Genomic DNA, 17,477 nt, shown 5'->3' on the forward strand with positions numbered 1-17,477 from the left:
ACAGCAGAGGTGTTCCAGCCCTCGGATCATTTTTGTGGCCCTCCTCTGGACCGGCTCCAACAGGTCCATGTCCTTCCTGTGCTGAGGACCCCAGATCTGGATGCAGAACTGCAGGGGGGGTCTCACCAGAGTGGAGAAGAGGGGCAGAATGTCCTCCCTTGACCTGCTGGCCATGTAATAAATACACTATATTTCCTACAAGCAATATTCTTTTATCAAGCAATTACAGTGTTGGTTGGAAATTTACCTAGAGGCCCTACTAGAAAAATAGATTGAGAGTTTTTCTAAGTGAACGGTCTACAAGACACATGCTCCAAAAGAACATCAGATTAAGATACAAGGTCAAGATGATAATTTTGGTCAAATATAAGTGTAGACCTACAAGTAGCAGAACTGCACATTTCTTCAGCAGAAATTACACTACTGATTCTGGTTTTGCTCTTTCAAAACAAAGTTAGAATAAACGTGAAGGTACTTTAGAGCCTAGTATCTCGCACATCTGAATTAACGGCACAATACTACAAAATATTTAATGGATATATAATTTTCTTAAATTCTCAGAAGCTACAGAATACCTCTTTGCAAATAACAATTCAAAGACTTTCAGCATTCTGCAATGTAGCTGAAACTCAGTCACCCTTCTGGTTAAAAAGTTTGCATGTAAACCAAAGACATCACATAACACATCGAGGGAAGATCAGTCTTTGAATATAAGACTCAAAGTATCTTAACAGATGTTACTGCAACTAAAGACACTGTAATTAAAAGTAGAAGTTAAAAAGCACTCTTCCAAATGCTGAAATACTTCAGTCGGTTGTTCTGGCAAATAAATAGTAAGCCAACTTGGGAAGGTTCTGCAACCAATGGAAAAACATTAAGCAGTGCTTTACAGAATTGAGATAAAAAGAATACTGAAAATACAGTGGTTCACTCATGTATACTTATATTCAGACATGGTCACACAAATCCATTCCCTTTCCTCTTCAGAAATATCTTAGAGTTTATACAGAATGTGATGCTAACTCCATTCAATAGCTATAACTCAAACCCATCTTTTATTCAACTGTGCTTGCAGAACAGTCAATGATTTGTGTAGAATGTACTGTTTAATAGATATATGTAATCCAAAAATAATAACAGCTTGGAATGATTCAGAGTTTTCATAAAATAGCTGCACAATCAAAATTTTACATGTATTCCTAACTCTTTTCCTTACAGGATAGCCAAGAGAAGCTTATGTTCCTCAGAAAAATATCAGTATAGTTTACAGACCACTTACTGTTTAAAAAATTCATCATAGGAAAGAAATCACCTTGTAAACATGACAGCCTAGTTTTCATGTATGCATTCCTGTAAGACTTCTATGTCATACTTCTTCGGTTCACTTGTCAAAACAAGGTAATTATTCCTTTCAGTCTTGGTTTATGGGGGAAAAAGCAACATTTGATTATTCAGTTTTCAAACATTGTTTTAGATGGTCAATAGTAACTTCTTACAAAAATCTAAGTATTTCTCTAATACAAGACTATCATATGAAGAAGCAGAACACAAAAATGTTTCAGAAGGAAAAAATAAGTACATCAAGATATAAATTAATACAAATTGAACAGAAATGCTACTGTTATTTATCGTAACCAGTGCCAGGTCCCTGGGTGCACTAATAGGCTTTAACTCTCTGATGACCTGGACTCTCAGTGGAACTAGACTATCACTCTGGTGCCTCCCTTGGGGCAGCAGTATGGGCATCGGCTGGCAAGGTCCCTCCCCTGCCATTCGGGTTATCCCCCTTCTCTCGCAGCCCTCAAAGAGCAGGCAGTCATGGCTGCTCCCTGATAGACAGTATGACACAGCCCTTCTCTGATGGCAAAAACCAATTTTTGTTAAGAAATAAATCTGTTTCTCAAAATTTTTATTATTTGTGATAATATGGGGGAAGAACTCTGTTTTGAAAAACCAAATTCTTTCAAAGTATTTTAGACAGTAACAACCCATTTCTTCTGCAAAGGAGCTTAATTTAACACCTGTTATTATGCTGCATAAAAAGTATCATCCCATCATATTTCTATTTACTATCACAGTGAAATATTGTATGTTTTGAGACAAATAGTCTTAGAGAACCTGCTTCAGATGCCACTCAATGTGTCCCTATCTGCAATAGGTATAGTTCTTTTCAAAACATATTAGAGGACCACTCATCATCATTAAAATGACATAGCTGTCAATCTTTTTGGTAGCTACTCAAGACACTTCACCTATGTGCAGTGTAGCTTAAAAAGAAGTATTTTTCAGGTCTCTTATTTTAACCCACAGTATCAATGCAATTTAACTTCACTGTAACAATTCCCCACTTCTAGCAAGCCTGACATTAAGAACCAGTTTTTACTGAAAACAATTAGGCCTATTTGAAAAAACATTATGAAACTTTCAAGTTGATACAACAGATATTTCTTGCTTTTTCAATTCATATAGTGTTTACCACCAAAAAGCACTTTTTCTTTTTTCTTTAGTGTTTTCTTTTTCAATGTCAATCAAAAGGAAACAATCTTCTCATAGAAGTCCTATATAAAATGATACTTAGTTCAAATTGGATATTTCTTAATTCTGATACAACAGTTCAATAAACGTCATTGTAAAAACCTTCCACTACAAACATACATGGGAAATTCCACGGGATTTCTAAGATAAATTTGTATTGTTTATATTTACTATAATAAGCATTTGTTATCAGATATACAGTTTGTAAAAGTTGTGTGGACCTAAAATGAACAGGTTTTTCTATGAGCACTTTTGTTGAATTTACACATGTACAATATAACTCTATACATGTATAAAACGCAACATTTAACTATAGATTCACAGTCTAACATACTGTAGATATGCAGCTAACAGACATCTCCCACCTTTTGACACAAACAGTATTCTTTTAAAATATAAATTACGGGTCTTTCATTACACTGGGTAGAACATTACTAGGTCATGTTTATAGAATACAAATCCATTCCAGCATTTCTAGAAACTTTGTAAACGTTGACAGACTTATTTATTGGTAAATACTCAGTACTGTTACTCCTTTATTTCCCTATGGCACTTCAGCCAGTTAAGATTCTTGTTTTGACTTCAGTGGGTTTCAGGTATCACAGGACAGCATCAACCATGGAGAATGTCAGACAAATTTTGTATTATAGTTACACAGAACACCTCGGGGGGCAAAAAAAAAATCTAAATACAGTTTTAAACTTCAGTTCGCCTGGAGTTTCCTCTGAATTAATTGCCTAAGTCTAATGGAAAATTAATTAGCTGGGCTGTTAGGCCCTTTGAAAAAAAAATTATAGTACATACGTGTTCAAGAAAATCATAGCAGAACTAAAGCAGGAAGTTTAAAGTTAGACATGGTTTCTCATAATGTTTGATCACACTTTGTTAAACTTCCAACTAAAATTTAAACTTTCATGGGTTTTCAAATGCCCTGTATACATTTATGCAAACTGAAAGTAAACTAAGAAGCTTAGGCAGTATACCATTTCATACAATGCAGATCCAAAGAGATCTGTCTTTGAGCACTATAGCACCTATACTTGAGCAAATTACACAGTAGGTTTTCAGAAAAAAGACAAAACAGACCACTAAGGTTTCAATAAAATCCAGAAGTAGGCTTTTACACACACACACTACTATGTGTGAAATAATCTAAACAAGTTATCTAAACCTATCTTTTTCTATCTAAAGCAGAATCTACTACTTAAGCACTTGCAGATATTTAATGGAACCAACAATTTATGAGGTGGCACACTAAGCAAATGATGTGTACTTGGGTAGAAAGTCTTCATTCCCAGTATTTCTAACCTGTTAAGACCAGAATATGGGGCAATCTGTAACAGACTTATTCCAGAAGACTGAAAATTAACAATTAACCATCTTAATTAAATAAACCCCTAATAATTTTAACATAAATGGTTTGACAAAGATAGAGAATTAAATACCAAGTTTGTGACTAGTAGCTGAAGAATAAAATAAAAAAACCTCTTCAATTTCATTACAATAATTTCGCTTCCTGATTTATTACAGAATAAATGTTTTGGTTTTATCATAACTTCTGTTATTCACCAGAACCAGCATAAATGTGTAAACAAACCTCTTTAGAGGATAAAAAACTGGCAGACTGATGTAGGTTTGTTCAAATCACTGATTTCTAAACCAAGATTTGTATAAACCAAATCTCATTATTGTACAACTCCACAATTCAGTCTTTAAAAAGTCATTCAAGAGTTAAAGAACTCATGACCTGTCATTAATTTAACTCAGTTAATGCCAATGTACTATTTTAGCTCTTGTACAATGAGACACGTACTTCCAAATACTTCAAACATTACCTTTAGTATATTTCAAGATAACTTTTAAATAACTATTTGTATTTTGAATTTAAACAATAACTTGTACATATAAAATATTTAGAAACTGTTATGTAATACATTTATTCATTTAGCAACATTTTTTGTCCACATATAATATTCCACACTTCAGCACAAAATGCTTTGTCTAAGTGCAATCCAAGCACCATGGCAATCAAATTTTCTGGCCTTTACAGCCAATCTAAATATTTGAAAACTTACTTTAACATTATATGAGTTTTACCCCTAGAGCTCTCATTCCACCCATATCCAGGACAATAAAAGAAAATTGTTACCATTAGCACTACTTTAAAAAGAGGATGTCAATGTACCCGTGATTTGAAAACAGGGATATTTCAAACTGCAGCACAGTTTGAATGTACAGAGAGCTAGCCAAATCACTGAAGCTTTTTTTCTGATACTGCTTCTTATCTTACAGGAGATATCTCTTTATTGCCCTAGCATCCTTGCAAAACTAAAAGGGGATGAGAGAATTGACAAGATTTTTCATCACTCAGCTTACACTTTCAAACCATCATCTTAACAATGATTTCCTTTATCTATCCTTAATTGCACAACTGTTCCCAGCTGCTTTACAGCACAGAAGATGTCATCTGCAATCGCACAGCAGGCAGCAACAGCGGTGGCAATGGCCTGAGATAATACTATTCAATGTGAAATTCCTACTGTTCTGGACTCCACATCGTCTGAGTATTTAAAGTTTTTTTGGAAACCACATAGAGCTTATGCAAGAAATACATTTAAAAATGATTATTTCTTGAGCTCTACTCTGACACAGTAAAAGCTTCTTACCCAATTTTCTGTGGTAAAAATCCTTTCAAAATTCTATCCCTATTTAAAATAAGACTGGTAAAAGAAAAGGAAGAAATTAAAAATTCTGTCTATAAAAGAACATAACCCGTTTTTGGTTCTGCTAAGAGGCAGGTATTGAAGATCTCTATTTAAATTTTCCAATTTATCTTTCATATTCACCTATTTCCCACACTTTGCTGAAGCATACACAGCTTTTACAAAGAGAATACCATATCGTTCCAGTAAAAACACATTCAATGTATATGAAAAATAGTCTTCATGAGGGTTGTATTTACAAAATATCTTGAATGCCACAAATAACTTTGAAACAGGTTTTATTAAAAACTTCTTGTAATGTTCCTCCTGCAGACTTTCCACATTTGCTGTGGTCATAAACTTGTATTTAAATGTTAATTTTATATTCATCAGTTGTTATTCACCACACTCATAACACATTTTCCTTTATATCTTTCAAAGAGAGATTCTCCATATCTATAATTAAATTTGTAAACGTATTGAACACAGTTTTTCTCCCAAATTCTGCCATTATAAGAGACAGCAAATAAGAGAGTGGGAGTAAGATACAACCCACAGTGGGACTGAAGAAACACAGTCCTCACTGTGGATGAAACAGAAAGCTGTGCCTTCTGTCTAAAGCTGTAATATCAGAATGCAGTGCTCTGATCTAAGGCAGCTGTATCAGCCATTGAATCATCACATCTAAAGCCTTGAAAAAGGCCTGGATATCTATCTCACTTAGAAATATTCCTATACTAAAAATCAGCTAATGCACATTTCTGACAAATAGCATATGTTATTATTTTTAATATCTGTGAGTTTTTCAAACTATGTTGCCTAGTCCTGTTTTCTAGGCATATGTACATGCAAGAATTTAAAACTAAGATCCATGAGTTCTTACTGCCTCTCCCCCATTCTTTGAGTCATACAAAGTGAAAAGTTGAGAATATAAAGCAAAGGAATCAGCACTGCTTTTTTAGCTTTCCTGCTACTTGGGACTGGTAAGAGATGTTCAAAGACAAGGAGAGAATTCTCATTTACATAAACTTAATCAAACACTATTGGTCAAAGGCAGTGACTTCAAAAGAGAAACATGCCATCTGGAATTGCAAGGAAACTCCTGAGGAGTTATGTCAGAAGAAAGGAATAAAGCATAACATGATTTCATAACCTTCAGAAAAGAAGAAACGGCCATTTTCTGAGTAGCTCTTGAGTGAAACAGTCCTGTATCATCTTTGTCTCTCAGCTAGTTAACCCGTAGCTACAATCCCACAATGTACAACATCCAAGATTCAACATTTATAAACAAGCAATTCTTCGACAAGAAGCCCACAAACATTAAGCATCCTACTTGTGAAAAGTCAGTGGCTTTCCCTACCTTCTTATCAGTCTTTACAGTTACTAAAACCGTAAGTGTGACAACTGTTTGTACACAAGTGTGCCTTTTTTCTTTTTTTTCCTTTTCTGGATTTCTTTAGTAGAGATAAAAGAAGGATTCAAGATGCCTCTTCTCATAGAATTCTTTTTTTGTGCCTGTAGTTCTGTTATATTTACTAAGTTAAGAAAATGGATAAACCTGGTGTCAATGTTGCCTTCTTTAAATACGGTTTAAGGCCTTACCAAAAAAAATTCAATAATCCACTTTTCTGCCATTGCCACATACACACAAACACATCATAAAATCCTCTTCTGCCATTGTCCCCCATTAAGACTACATCAATCAATCTCATTGTCAAATGGATATGCTTTATGAACGGTGGATGTTTTAAAAATACTTTTCAATTACAAAAATAATTACCAATCAGTAGACTAAAGTAATCACTAATGCATAGACAAGAGAGCTGTAGGAGCCTAGTTAGAAATACCTACCATATGTTTTCTTATCATCCTTTTTTTTTTGACTAATGGTATTTGCCAAGAAAACATACAGTAACTTGAATAATTCCAAAATGGCATATAGTATTTAATTTATTTTCTACAGCCACAGCCGAGGATCATAAGTATTGAGTAAATTTTGCATACTGGTATGAGAAAATGTCTGCGAACAATAATTACTTTCCCCAGAAAGACTGCATGGCATTGTGTTTTTTCCTGAAGGACAAGAATATTAGATATCTCCTATGTGTGAGACTAATGGTGCATCTACTGCAGAATTGTCTTTCCAATTGTGGCAATAAGAGATGCTTTTTAGGGATAATATGTGAGTTTTCTCACTTTCTGATACTTATAAACTCAGAAAGAAGAGGCAATACTTTATAAACCCCCAAATCCCTCTCAGAACTATGCTCTCAACAACACCTGCTACAGCCTTCCTATCTTGCTTCTCATTAATGTCTAAAATGGCACAGATTTATAAGGACTGTACTGAAGGAACTAATCTTTTAACACACTGGTAAAGAACCTAACATATACCTTTTTCAACTAAAAACCTTACAAATACATACTAGCTACTTCTATACTAGACCATAAAGGCATTTTATCTTCTTGTTTATTGGAAAAATCCTCCATCCTGACACAATACTCTTTGAGGACAATGGTATTTAAAGGGAAGAAATTTCAAGACCTTTGAGGTCTTATAGTTCAGTAGATCAGATACAGAGTTGTTAGAATTTTAACAGGAAATAGCCTTCCAATGAAACTATTATATTTAAAAGAATTACAAAAAAAGTCTGTGACCACAGCTTTTAAAAGGTAGGCTGCATTTCAGTCCCTTCACTCCCACACGTTCTATTTTCTCCCATTACTTCTCAAGTACTTAAAGCTGAGAGTTTGAAAAATGTCAATTTTATAAAAATGAAATACAGAAACTCTCCATAGAGATGTCTCTTAAGTGGGTCCAAGTTTATATTCACAATCTTAAAGGCTTGTTCAGTAGTATAAATGTCATGGATTTTTTTTTTCCCCAAATACTATTATTAAAGCTTCTTACTAAATTCTACACAGGGTCATATGAAACATTGTACTGACAACTGTAAATGTCCATTAAATTTCCTTTTTCTTTTTTTGTAAATCATTTCTTAAATCAAAAGTTTAAATTAGTTTTTGCTGGCATAACTCAACCTGTAAAGGTTTCATGCCATACTGCCTAATGCTCAATACATCATTAAGATACTATAGGGTAATGCAGTCACATACTGCTTCTTATTCACCTATGATTTTCAACTTCAAAAGCACTGTTAAGCTTCTGTTCTTCTCTCCTTGAAAAAAACCCCATAAGTAAAGTAATGACAGTCTACTTTCTTTTACCATGTACCCTGGAGTATATATACTGGAGTACACACGATCTAGAATGTGTTAGGTATTTTCAAGCTTGCAAGACAAAGTCTTGTTTTAATAAAAAGCATCTGCTTGCTTCCCCCATGCTACACATCCAGGAGTACACAATGGAAACATCAAGCTTCTTACTCACTCTCTCACCCAAACCTTCAAAGCAGCCAATAGATCAAACCAGACTTATCTTACAGATGCAATTTCCATCTTGGAACTCATAAGAAACCTTCACTGCTCTTATTCAAAGTACGCCAGCAAATTCACGATGAAGCCCAGAAGAGACAAAGTATTTTGGCTGAGAATATTTGGTTACATACAAACTGTAAGAGGACAGCAAAGCAAGACTAAATAATCTTAAAGACTTCTGTATCACTTCCTTTCAGAAAAAGGTTTTTCACCATAACGTAAGTGACAACAGTGACATACCGCCTCTAATAACATCTTCCTCTTTGGTGTCTATAGCCTTTTCTTCTTTAAAGCACAAATATGTGGAATGTAGGTTAAAAAAAAGTTATTTCCTGCTCTTTTTTATACATAACTCTTTTCTATTAATTGCCTTCTCATCTTCTATTCCTCTACTTCAACTTTGTGTTCCTGCTTTTCAGTCTACTTTCCAAAGAAAATGGGGCTTATGCAACCATTGTCTGTGCATCTGTCTTTCTCCACGCTGTCTCAGGCACACATTCTTCCCAATTTCTGCCAAGTTTTGCAAAGGGGTAGAAGACTCAGAGATAATTAAGTTATAACACGTTTCAGAAAAATAGTTGCACAAATGGAAAAGAAAATCCCTGTAACTGACTCTGCTGAACTACCCAGAATTTGTAATAAAAAATATTATAATGTAATATAATAATGTCTCTTATTATAATGTAATATAAGAGACAAAGCCTTAAAACATTAGGTATTCCTAATTAAAGATGCAGTCATGCTGTGATGCTGGAAAACATGGAAAGTGATGACCCTAGATCCTTAAATGTCAGGGACAGGATGAGGTTGGTACTTCGCAAACATGTATGACAAGCATCCCTCCCTCCTGGAGGGACCACGATAAAGACACACATTTCAGCATTCAGTGATAACAACTAGTACCTCTGTGTAGATAATCCTTACTCTGATTTGTCCAATCTGGAGGTCTTGGGAAGCAGGGAAAGAAAGTAAGTCTCCAAAGACTTTTTGCTAAAAGGAACTGGATGAAAGTGTGAGTGAGAAATGAGCCCAATGTGACTTACGGTAAAGGCATCTACTAGCTAAGGATTGCACAGACATCTAGATAAGACACTTGGAAAACACCTTACCAAAAATGAGGACACAGCTCTAAAAAGCTCCCTATTGTCTAACTGCAGGAAAATGAATGGATTGTCCTGGGACAACTGAATTGCACATAGGATGCTTGCTGTTTGGCAGATGAATCACACTGGGAATGTTTTAAATAGGAAATACCTCTGAAAGGCAACCTGATGGAGACTCTGACACACTTTGGCACCATTTATACTAAACAAGTATGTTTGAAGCGGTTTTAAGTACTGATGACTAACCTCTGCCACATCCAAGAGTGTCTGCTTCACTCCGCTCCTCCTTGTACCAAGGGAAACAATGAGAAGCTATCTGTGGTCCTTCAGCTTATTCAGTTGCATGAGTAACCTGAGCTGCAAGTTCTGTGTCACCAAACTGTACTCAAAAGGAAGGAATGTCAGGTGCACAGTGGCCTAAACATTAACACATAAAGTATGAGAAATGGGAGGACATAACTGCAAGGGATATTGCCTTTAACTATACTGTTTGCAAAACACTGCCCTCCAAGCCGCTCCCTCTTTCAGCCAACAATCAAAAAACAAATCTGGGTTGCTTAATAAAAACTCTTGACTCAAGGACTTCTACCTTAGTCATCACTGAAGTTGGAAGACACATGATAAATAACACAAACAAATAAAAAGGATGATCTGGTTAAGACCTATGTGTTCTTTCTTATAGAAATTCCTGTGCAAAGTTGGATAAATTATCAAAATCAAAATGTCATTCTGTGACAAAGGTTGTTATTCATTTTCTAGGTGATTAAAATGAACATAATAATGTTACATTTCTAAAAATTGACAGATGACTTGTTAATAGTTGGCATACAAATAAGATCTTCAAAAGAATATAAAAGAGATTTTTAGATTGTACTATTTCTTAGTTTAATTAATGAATAGACAGTTTTTAATTACCAAAACAGAACAATATTTCTTTCATTTTTACTTTGAAAGATGGTTATTAAAGACATTGTTTACATCTTAAGTTAGATATATTCTTCAAAATAAGTTTTCCAAGATCTTTGTAATTAAACAGTATGAGAGATGGGAAAGGGAGGAAGAGGTAAAGAGAGGAAAACGGAAAGGGAGTTGTATATCCTTCTGATTTGTTCCTGTTGCTTTCATTTTTTTCCTCATTTAGTTAACAGAATTCTTAAAGGCTACTTAAAAATCACACTAAAAAGGTTGCATTTTGTCACCTTCAATTATAATGAAAGCATTATTGATTATATTGTGAATGTTTTAGCTAATACTTTGCAAATCAAATTATTTTAAATATTCAACTTTTTGTCCTCTTAAGAAATAATATTTGACTACCAATGTTTTCAGTTTTCACTTTTCTTCAAAAAAGATAGAAGTGAGGCACTGAGAATAGTTCTTTAGATAAGGCAATTTTTCTTTAAAACTCCTATATTACGTAAGAAACAGTGCACTTCTACAAATAAAATTTAATGCAGTAAGTCATATACATTTTGCAAATAAACATGTTATCAATAAAATGTCATTGCCTCCTCTCTTCATAATCAAATGCTGCCACACTGACAGAACTATCCAATTACACCAGTTGTTGGTGTTCCCCGGGGTTATGGAGTTTTTTGAATTATATCATGTTTTTCACTGGCTGTGTTCCTTGCATCCTGCTGCAACTCTATTGAATACAGCAGGCTAAACAGGCGAGCAAATCCTCAAAAGCTCAGGCTTCTTGCCTAGCATTTTATTCTCACCTACCACAAAACACAATTGCCTAGACTTATGTGTTAGCCAAAGTATAGATAAGTAAGATAAGAGACTATGGTTGCCATGGCACGAAAGATATAAAGTATGGATGTTATAGATAGCTTATAATGAGAAACTAAGGTCTGATGTTTCTGTGCCGGACTTCTGAATACTGACAGTCCATTTGGACATAATCTGGATACAATACCTACTAGAAGATGTAAGCATAAAGAAAAATTAGATAAACTATAACTTTAAAGAACGATGACATAGTTTTTAGAAAGATGATTGAACAGAACAATCTTATGAATAGTTCACAAATACACGCTTTCTTAAACTTACACAATTACACATATATTTTCTTACACTTCTTTCTTAAACTTACACTTTCTTACACACTTACACTTTCTTAAAGTGTATAAGATTGAAGAAATAAATTTTTGCAGCACTGATTCTTGTTTAGACTATTCTATAAAGATACCTGTGTTAATGTTTATGTTCCAGTCAGATAATTTCAAATAGCTGACTAGAAGAAAACACAGGAGGAGGAGTTCCTAATAAATCTGTGAATTCCATTGAAGCCACTACTGTAGTTTTGGATAGACTTTGATGTTTAGTAAAAAAATACAAAAAAGGTCTTAAATATTTCGAAGCCTAAGTGAGCAAACTTCCTATTTCTTATTTTGAGATATATTTCTGAAGAGACGAGGTCTATTTCTGTTTGAGAAGTTAAGTCACCTGGCTTTGCTGAAGTAGCACAACAAGGGCAGAAAGAATACAATTATTCTGAATCTCCTAGCTTGCCATGTTTGGAAAAAATAGATAATAACTATCAAAAAGGAGGAGGCCAAAAAAGATACGTAAGTGGTTCTGAAAGGGTATTTGTTAGCTCTGAAAACATCCAGCTAATATTTCCACTTTGGAATAGCTGCACTATGACCCAGAGACCACTTCTGAATCTCAAGATTTTTCATAGACAATAATATACTCTTGTACTCAATCAAACATAACTGGAATCACTGTTTGAAGAAGGAAGACAATACGATTCCACATGTAACTTATCTTGGCTTCCTAGATCACAGAGCTATTTCAGCTTCAGAAAGCTGTGTGGTAAGTTACTTTCTAAAACCGAATACCCTCATGGCAAAGATGGAAAAGTTCTGCTAAAGATAAATAGAAGTAGAAAAGACAACTCTTGACAAGCTTTGATAATACTTACCTTACTTATGTGCAAACTCAAGCTCCTTGTCCATTTAAACTTAACCTTCCAGTCCCAAATATTACTTCAACACAGATTGTAGTACTTTTTTTGTGTTAGGCTTACATTTTATTAATTAAAGGTCAGCTTTAAACTGTAATCAAGACAAAATATAAGATTTGAAAAACAGAAAGTATTTGTAGACAAAACTATTCAGCCCTTTTCCAAAATATGCCATGAAATGTGGTAAGAACCTGCATAACCAGTGTAAACAAGGCAAAGAAAAAAACTAAGGCCTTGTCTGGGTTATAGTCCAAAGGACTTCCTCCTTCAAAGTTTAGCCCATTTACTGACAACAAACTCTACCCTCAATTGAAGCAACTCTATTTCTTAATACCACATATTCATTGTCATCTTTCTTACAAAATCTACTGTTGATTTTGACTCAGTTTTTAGACATATATTTCTCAGATCTAACTTAAATCACCTGTAGTTTCAGGCTGCTACTCCTGATCCCTTCTTAATATGCAAGTTAGTCATAGAATCAGAGAACAATTTGGGTTGGAAGGGACCTTTACAGACCATCTAGTCCACCCCCCCTGCCATGAGCAGGGACATCTTTCACTAGAGCAGGTTGCTCAGAGCCCTGTCCAACCTGACCTTGAATGTGTCCAGGGATGGGGCATCTCCCACCTCTCTGGGCAACCTGGGCCAGTGTCTCACCACCCTCAGCATAAAAAAGGTCTTCCCTATATCTAGTCTGAATCTCCCCTCTTTTAGTTTAAAACCATACCCCTTGTCCTGTTGCAACAGGCCCTGCTAAAAACTCTGTCCCCATCTTTCTTATAGGCCCCCTTTAAGTACTGGAAGGCTGCTATGAGGTCTCCCCAGAGCCTTCTCCTCTCCAGGCTGAACAACCCCAACTCTCTCAGCCTGTCCTCACAGCAGAGGTGTTCTAGCCCTCGCATCATTTTTGTGGCCCTCCTCTGGACCGGCTCCAACAGGTCCATGTCCTTCCTGTGCTGAGGACCCCAGATCTGGACGCAGAACTGCAGGGGGGGTCTCACCAGAGCGGAGCAGAGGGGCAGAAAGCCCTCCCTCGACCTGCTGGCCACGCTGCTTTGGATGCAGCCCAGGATACGGTTGGCCTTCTGGGCTGCGAGCGCACATTGCTGGCTCATGTCCAGCTTTTCATCCACCAGGATCCCCAAGTCCTTCTCGGCAGGGCTGCTCTCCATCCCTTCGTCCCCCAGCTTGTATTGATACTGGGGGTTGCCCCGACCCAGGTGCAGGACCTTGCACTTGGCCCTGTTGAGCCTCATGAGGTTCACATGGGCCCACTTCTCCAGCTTGTCCAGATCCCTCTGGATGGCATCCTGTCCCTCAGGTGTGTCCACTGCACCACTCAGCTTGGTGTCATCTGCAAACTTGCTGAGGGTGCCCTCGATCCCACTGCCTATGTCATTGATGAAAATATTGAACAGCACTGGTCCCAGTACGGACCCCTGAGGGACACCACGTGTCACCGATCTCCATGTGGACATTGAGCCGTTAACCACTATCCTCTGGATGTGACTATCCAACTAATTCCTCATCCACCGAACAGTCCACCCATCAGATCCATATCTTTCCAATTTAAGAGAGAAGGATGTGGGGGACCATGTGAAAGGCCTTACAGAAGTCCAGATAGATGACATCCATGGCTCTCCCTTGTCCACTGAGGTAGTCATTCCATCATAGAAGGCCACTAGGTTGGTCAGGCAAGACTTGCCCTTGGTGAAGCCATGCTGGCTATCTTGAATCACCTCCTTGTCCTCCATGTGCCAGTCATCATGCTTGCATCGTTATAACAGACACCAGAATAGGTGCCAGGAAATAACTGTAATACTCTCTTGAGTAACTCGTCAAAAAGATGTAATTAGCAAATGTGGATGTTATTCATACTACTGCAGATGAACATAATTTAGTAAGTCAACACAGGAATCCCTTCTTTCAGATATTAACATTTAGAGCTTCCCAGTGTTTCAAAAAATCTCAGTTCAAAACTATTAAGAGCTCTCAGGATTTTCTCAAAACCTTTGTGACAGATATAGGAGTCCCTGCTAGATAAATGAGAAGCAGATCCTCAATGGTATAAAAATAATTATAATAGGACAGTAACATTTAGTAGAGAAAACTACAAAATGCTGATGTTTGTCATGTACTTTTTACTCAATTTCATTTATGTGAAATTTCATTATGTGACCTCTGAAATGTGGAAATTTCTTTCACGTTGACTGCCTACTAAGATGTTTTAAAAATACTGAAAATGCTTCTTTAGTATAATGCCCTTGCTTTAAAAAAATTTTCTACTCACATTACTTTTCTATCTCAACAAGCTTTTAAAAGCTGGTATCACAAACAGGCAGGAGATTAACATGCTACTTCACAAAAATATAGCATTAGTTTCTAGCTCCAGTGGTTCTGGAAAAAACAGCCACCACATACTATCAAAACAAATCAGTCCTTTACATAAAACACTGACAGAAACATAAGGGGGAGATTATCCCTTAGAAATCAACAAGAAGTGTTTAATCACTGTGTGTGCTAGATTCTGCTGACTGTGGCCTTCTGTAGAGGCCCACCAAAAGCCTTTGGTTACCTTTACCTCCATTTCTTAGGAGGTGTCTTTAGGAAAAGATTCCAGGCCCCTTCCCTTACATTTCACTGAATAAACCTTTCAGGGGAGGTGGTGGTGTGGAAAGTCGACTTCTGCTAATCACAAATACTAGCACTACATTATGATGGTTTCTTAAAAAAAATATTAAAAAAAGACACACCTTTCCCACAACTGAAAGCCCTGCACTAAAAATGAATTATAGAAGGAAAGGTGTCTCAGCTGATAACTGAGCTACACATTTCAGTAGGAACTCACAGATTAACCTATGCCAAAATGTAAACATATGTATTACACTTGCAGTAAAAATACTACGTTGTATAAATTGCGAAATGCATTTGTGTTGTTTATATTAAGAATAAAAGTCAGTACAACTATTACACACTAACATGAACAAGCAATAAGGAATAGAAAATTAGCTCTGGAACTATGCAAAATAATTCATATTCACTTTTGCCAGGAGCATCTCCTCTGATCTGCTGTGTTCTGAACCTCTAAACAAGTATCTTACCTTTTGTACTTGAAAACACTGTAAATACTGAAATGCTAGGTTTTGAGTTTATAATTTCTTTCTCCTTGCTCTTCAGACTAATTCCACAGACAGGCATTAGAAAACATAGCCTGATCCAACTAACCTCCCCTTTGATGAATACTAGACACAAGGAGATAGACATGGATTCCAACAGAACAGGGATATATTAAAAATTATGAGCATTTGGCTGAGTAACAAAGTAAAATCTGCACATTCAGGAAGGGCAGCTCTCTCCCAACCCTAACTAACCTAGAGTAAGTCTACACAAACTGTAACCTGAATTTTAAATGTTCTTCTAGTTAAGTATTCTATAATTTGTGTTATTTTTTTATTTCTGCACTTGGAAGTACTTGTGCACACAAAGCATTTAAAGAATACCACCACTGAATGATGACATGTAGATACAGAAGTAAACATGAAGATATGTAGTTGACGTTTGTCACTGTTTGTCCTCAAACAAAATTCATTTACTAGAGGGAAAAAAGGAAAATCTTTCCAATTTCCTTCAAAGTGATGGTCTTTCACTTGTACACTTTTATATCATGATTAATAGTTAACAATAGGCTACATAATACACAGCCATAACACAATGCTGTTTACAATGAATTATGTCCTATCAGTAGATGAAGGAGGTAAAGAGTATCTGTATCTCTAAGAACCAATAAATGCTTGGCCATGAAATGGCAGATAGCTAGCTTGCTTTTCCCTCTCTCAGGGTAACCCTGCTTGTCTCTAACTTCTTCATTATTGCTTTTTGTCAGGTGATTAACTGCTGTGGCTCAAGTGTACTCTGTCACCTCCCATTCGGTACTAACGTCGGAATGACACCTCACAGCTGCAATCAACTGTTGAACCCATGCTGCTAGGCACAGCAAATCCACCTCCACCATTTTAAGTGCAACGTGATTCATATTTCTTTGCACTGAAAAGAGACACCAGGTCACTAAAACAGCATAACCGCTGACAGTGCATAAGCATCCTGTAGCATTGTAACACTACTAACAGCATAACCTGTGAAAATGTGTAAGCATTTTGTAACTCAGCTCAACAGAAGCACACAACTACAAAGGAGCAAATAGAAACTTACGGTATGGTTGCACAAAAGGGGCTCAAAAAAACATATGCAAACAGGAACATGTGCAAGATAAGACATGTGCATACAAATAAAGCAGGAAATATGTCTGTTGGAAGGAGAATAATCCCGCAGAATAAACAGAAAAGATTCCTGGCAAAACCAGAACAAGTCCTGATCCTAAAAAATAAAATCAGTTATGTTGACAGCAAATGGGATCTTCCCTCTCTCTCTGAGGAGGAGGGCAAGAAGCATAAAATAACAAAGAAAAAAATTTAGGGGGAAGTTGCTTATTGGGTTCATGCTTTCCCTCATTAACAGCTCGAGGCTGGCTGTTTCAGTAGCTAAGACCATCAAGGACCCAAGCCATCAGTGGTAGCTATGCTGCATCAGCTTTGTGGTATCGTATACGCACAGCTTAGGAAAGCTTGTTAAGGACTAACTGTTTTATTCTTGTGTGATAATGACTGATAACAACTCAGAAATATGTGAATTGTTTATATAATGTCAAACTAGTAAAGTATT

The 17,477-nt window shown here is 36.2% G+C and overlaps 1 protein-coding gene across 10 annotated transcripts in view; it reads right to left on the reverse strand.

The window, feature by feature from the left end:
* The window catches only part of KIAA0825 (KIAA0825 ortholog), a 252,235-nt gene that overhangs the window by 217,583 nt on the left and 17,175 nt on the right, over window positions 1–17,477 (reverse strand). For 6 of the 10 annotated variants that reach the window (XM_072860772.1, XM_072860775.1, XM_072860774.1 and 3 more), the window contains one exon: window positions 1,280–1,416. The exons of 2 other annotated variants lie outside the window; for them this stretch is intronic. In XM_072860772.1, the coding sequence (XP_072716873.1) occupies window positions 1,280–1,340 (61 nt within the window). In that variant the 5' untranslated portion in view covers window positions 1,341–1,416. Of the gene's footprint in view, window positions 1–1,279; window positions 1,417–17,477 lie in introns of those variants that run through there. 2 more of the 10 variants (XM_072860782.1, XM_072860777.1) reach the window with 2 other exon arrangements.

The sequence above is a fragment of the Ciconia boyciana genome, chromosome 4 (genome assembly GCF_034638445.1).
Source record: "Ciconia boyciana chromosome 4, ASM3463844v1, whole genome shotgun sequence".
Taxonomy (NCBI): domain Eukaryota; kingdom Metazoa; phylum Chordata; class Aves; order Ciconiiformes; family Ciconiidae; genus Ciconia; species Ciconia boyciana.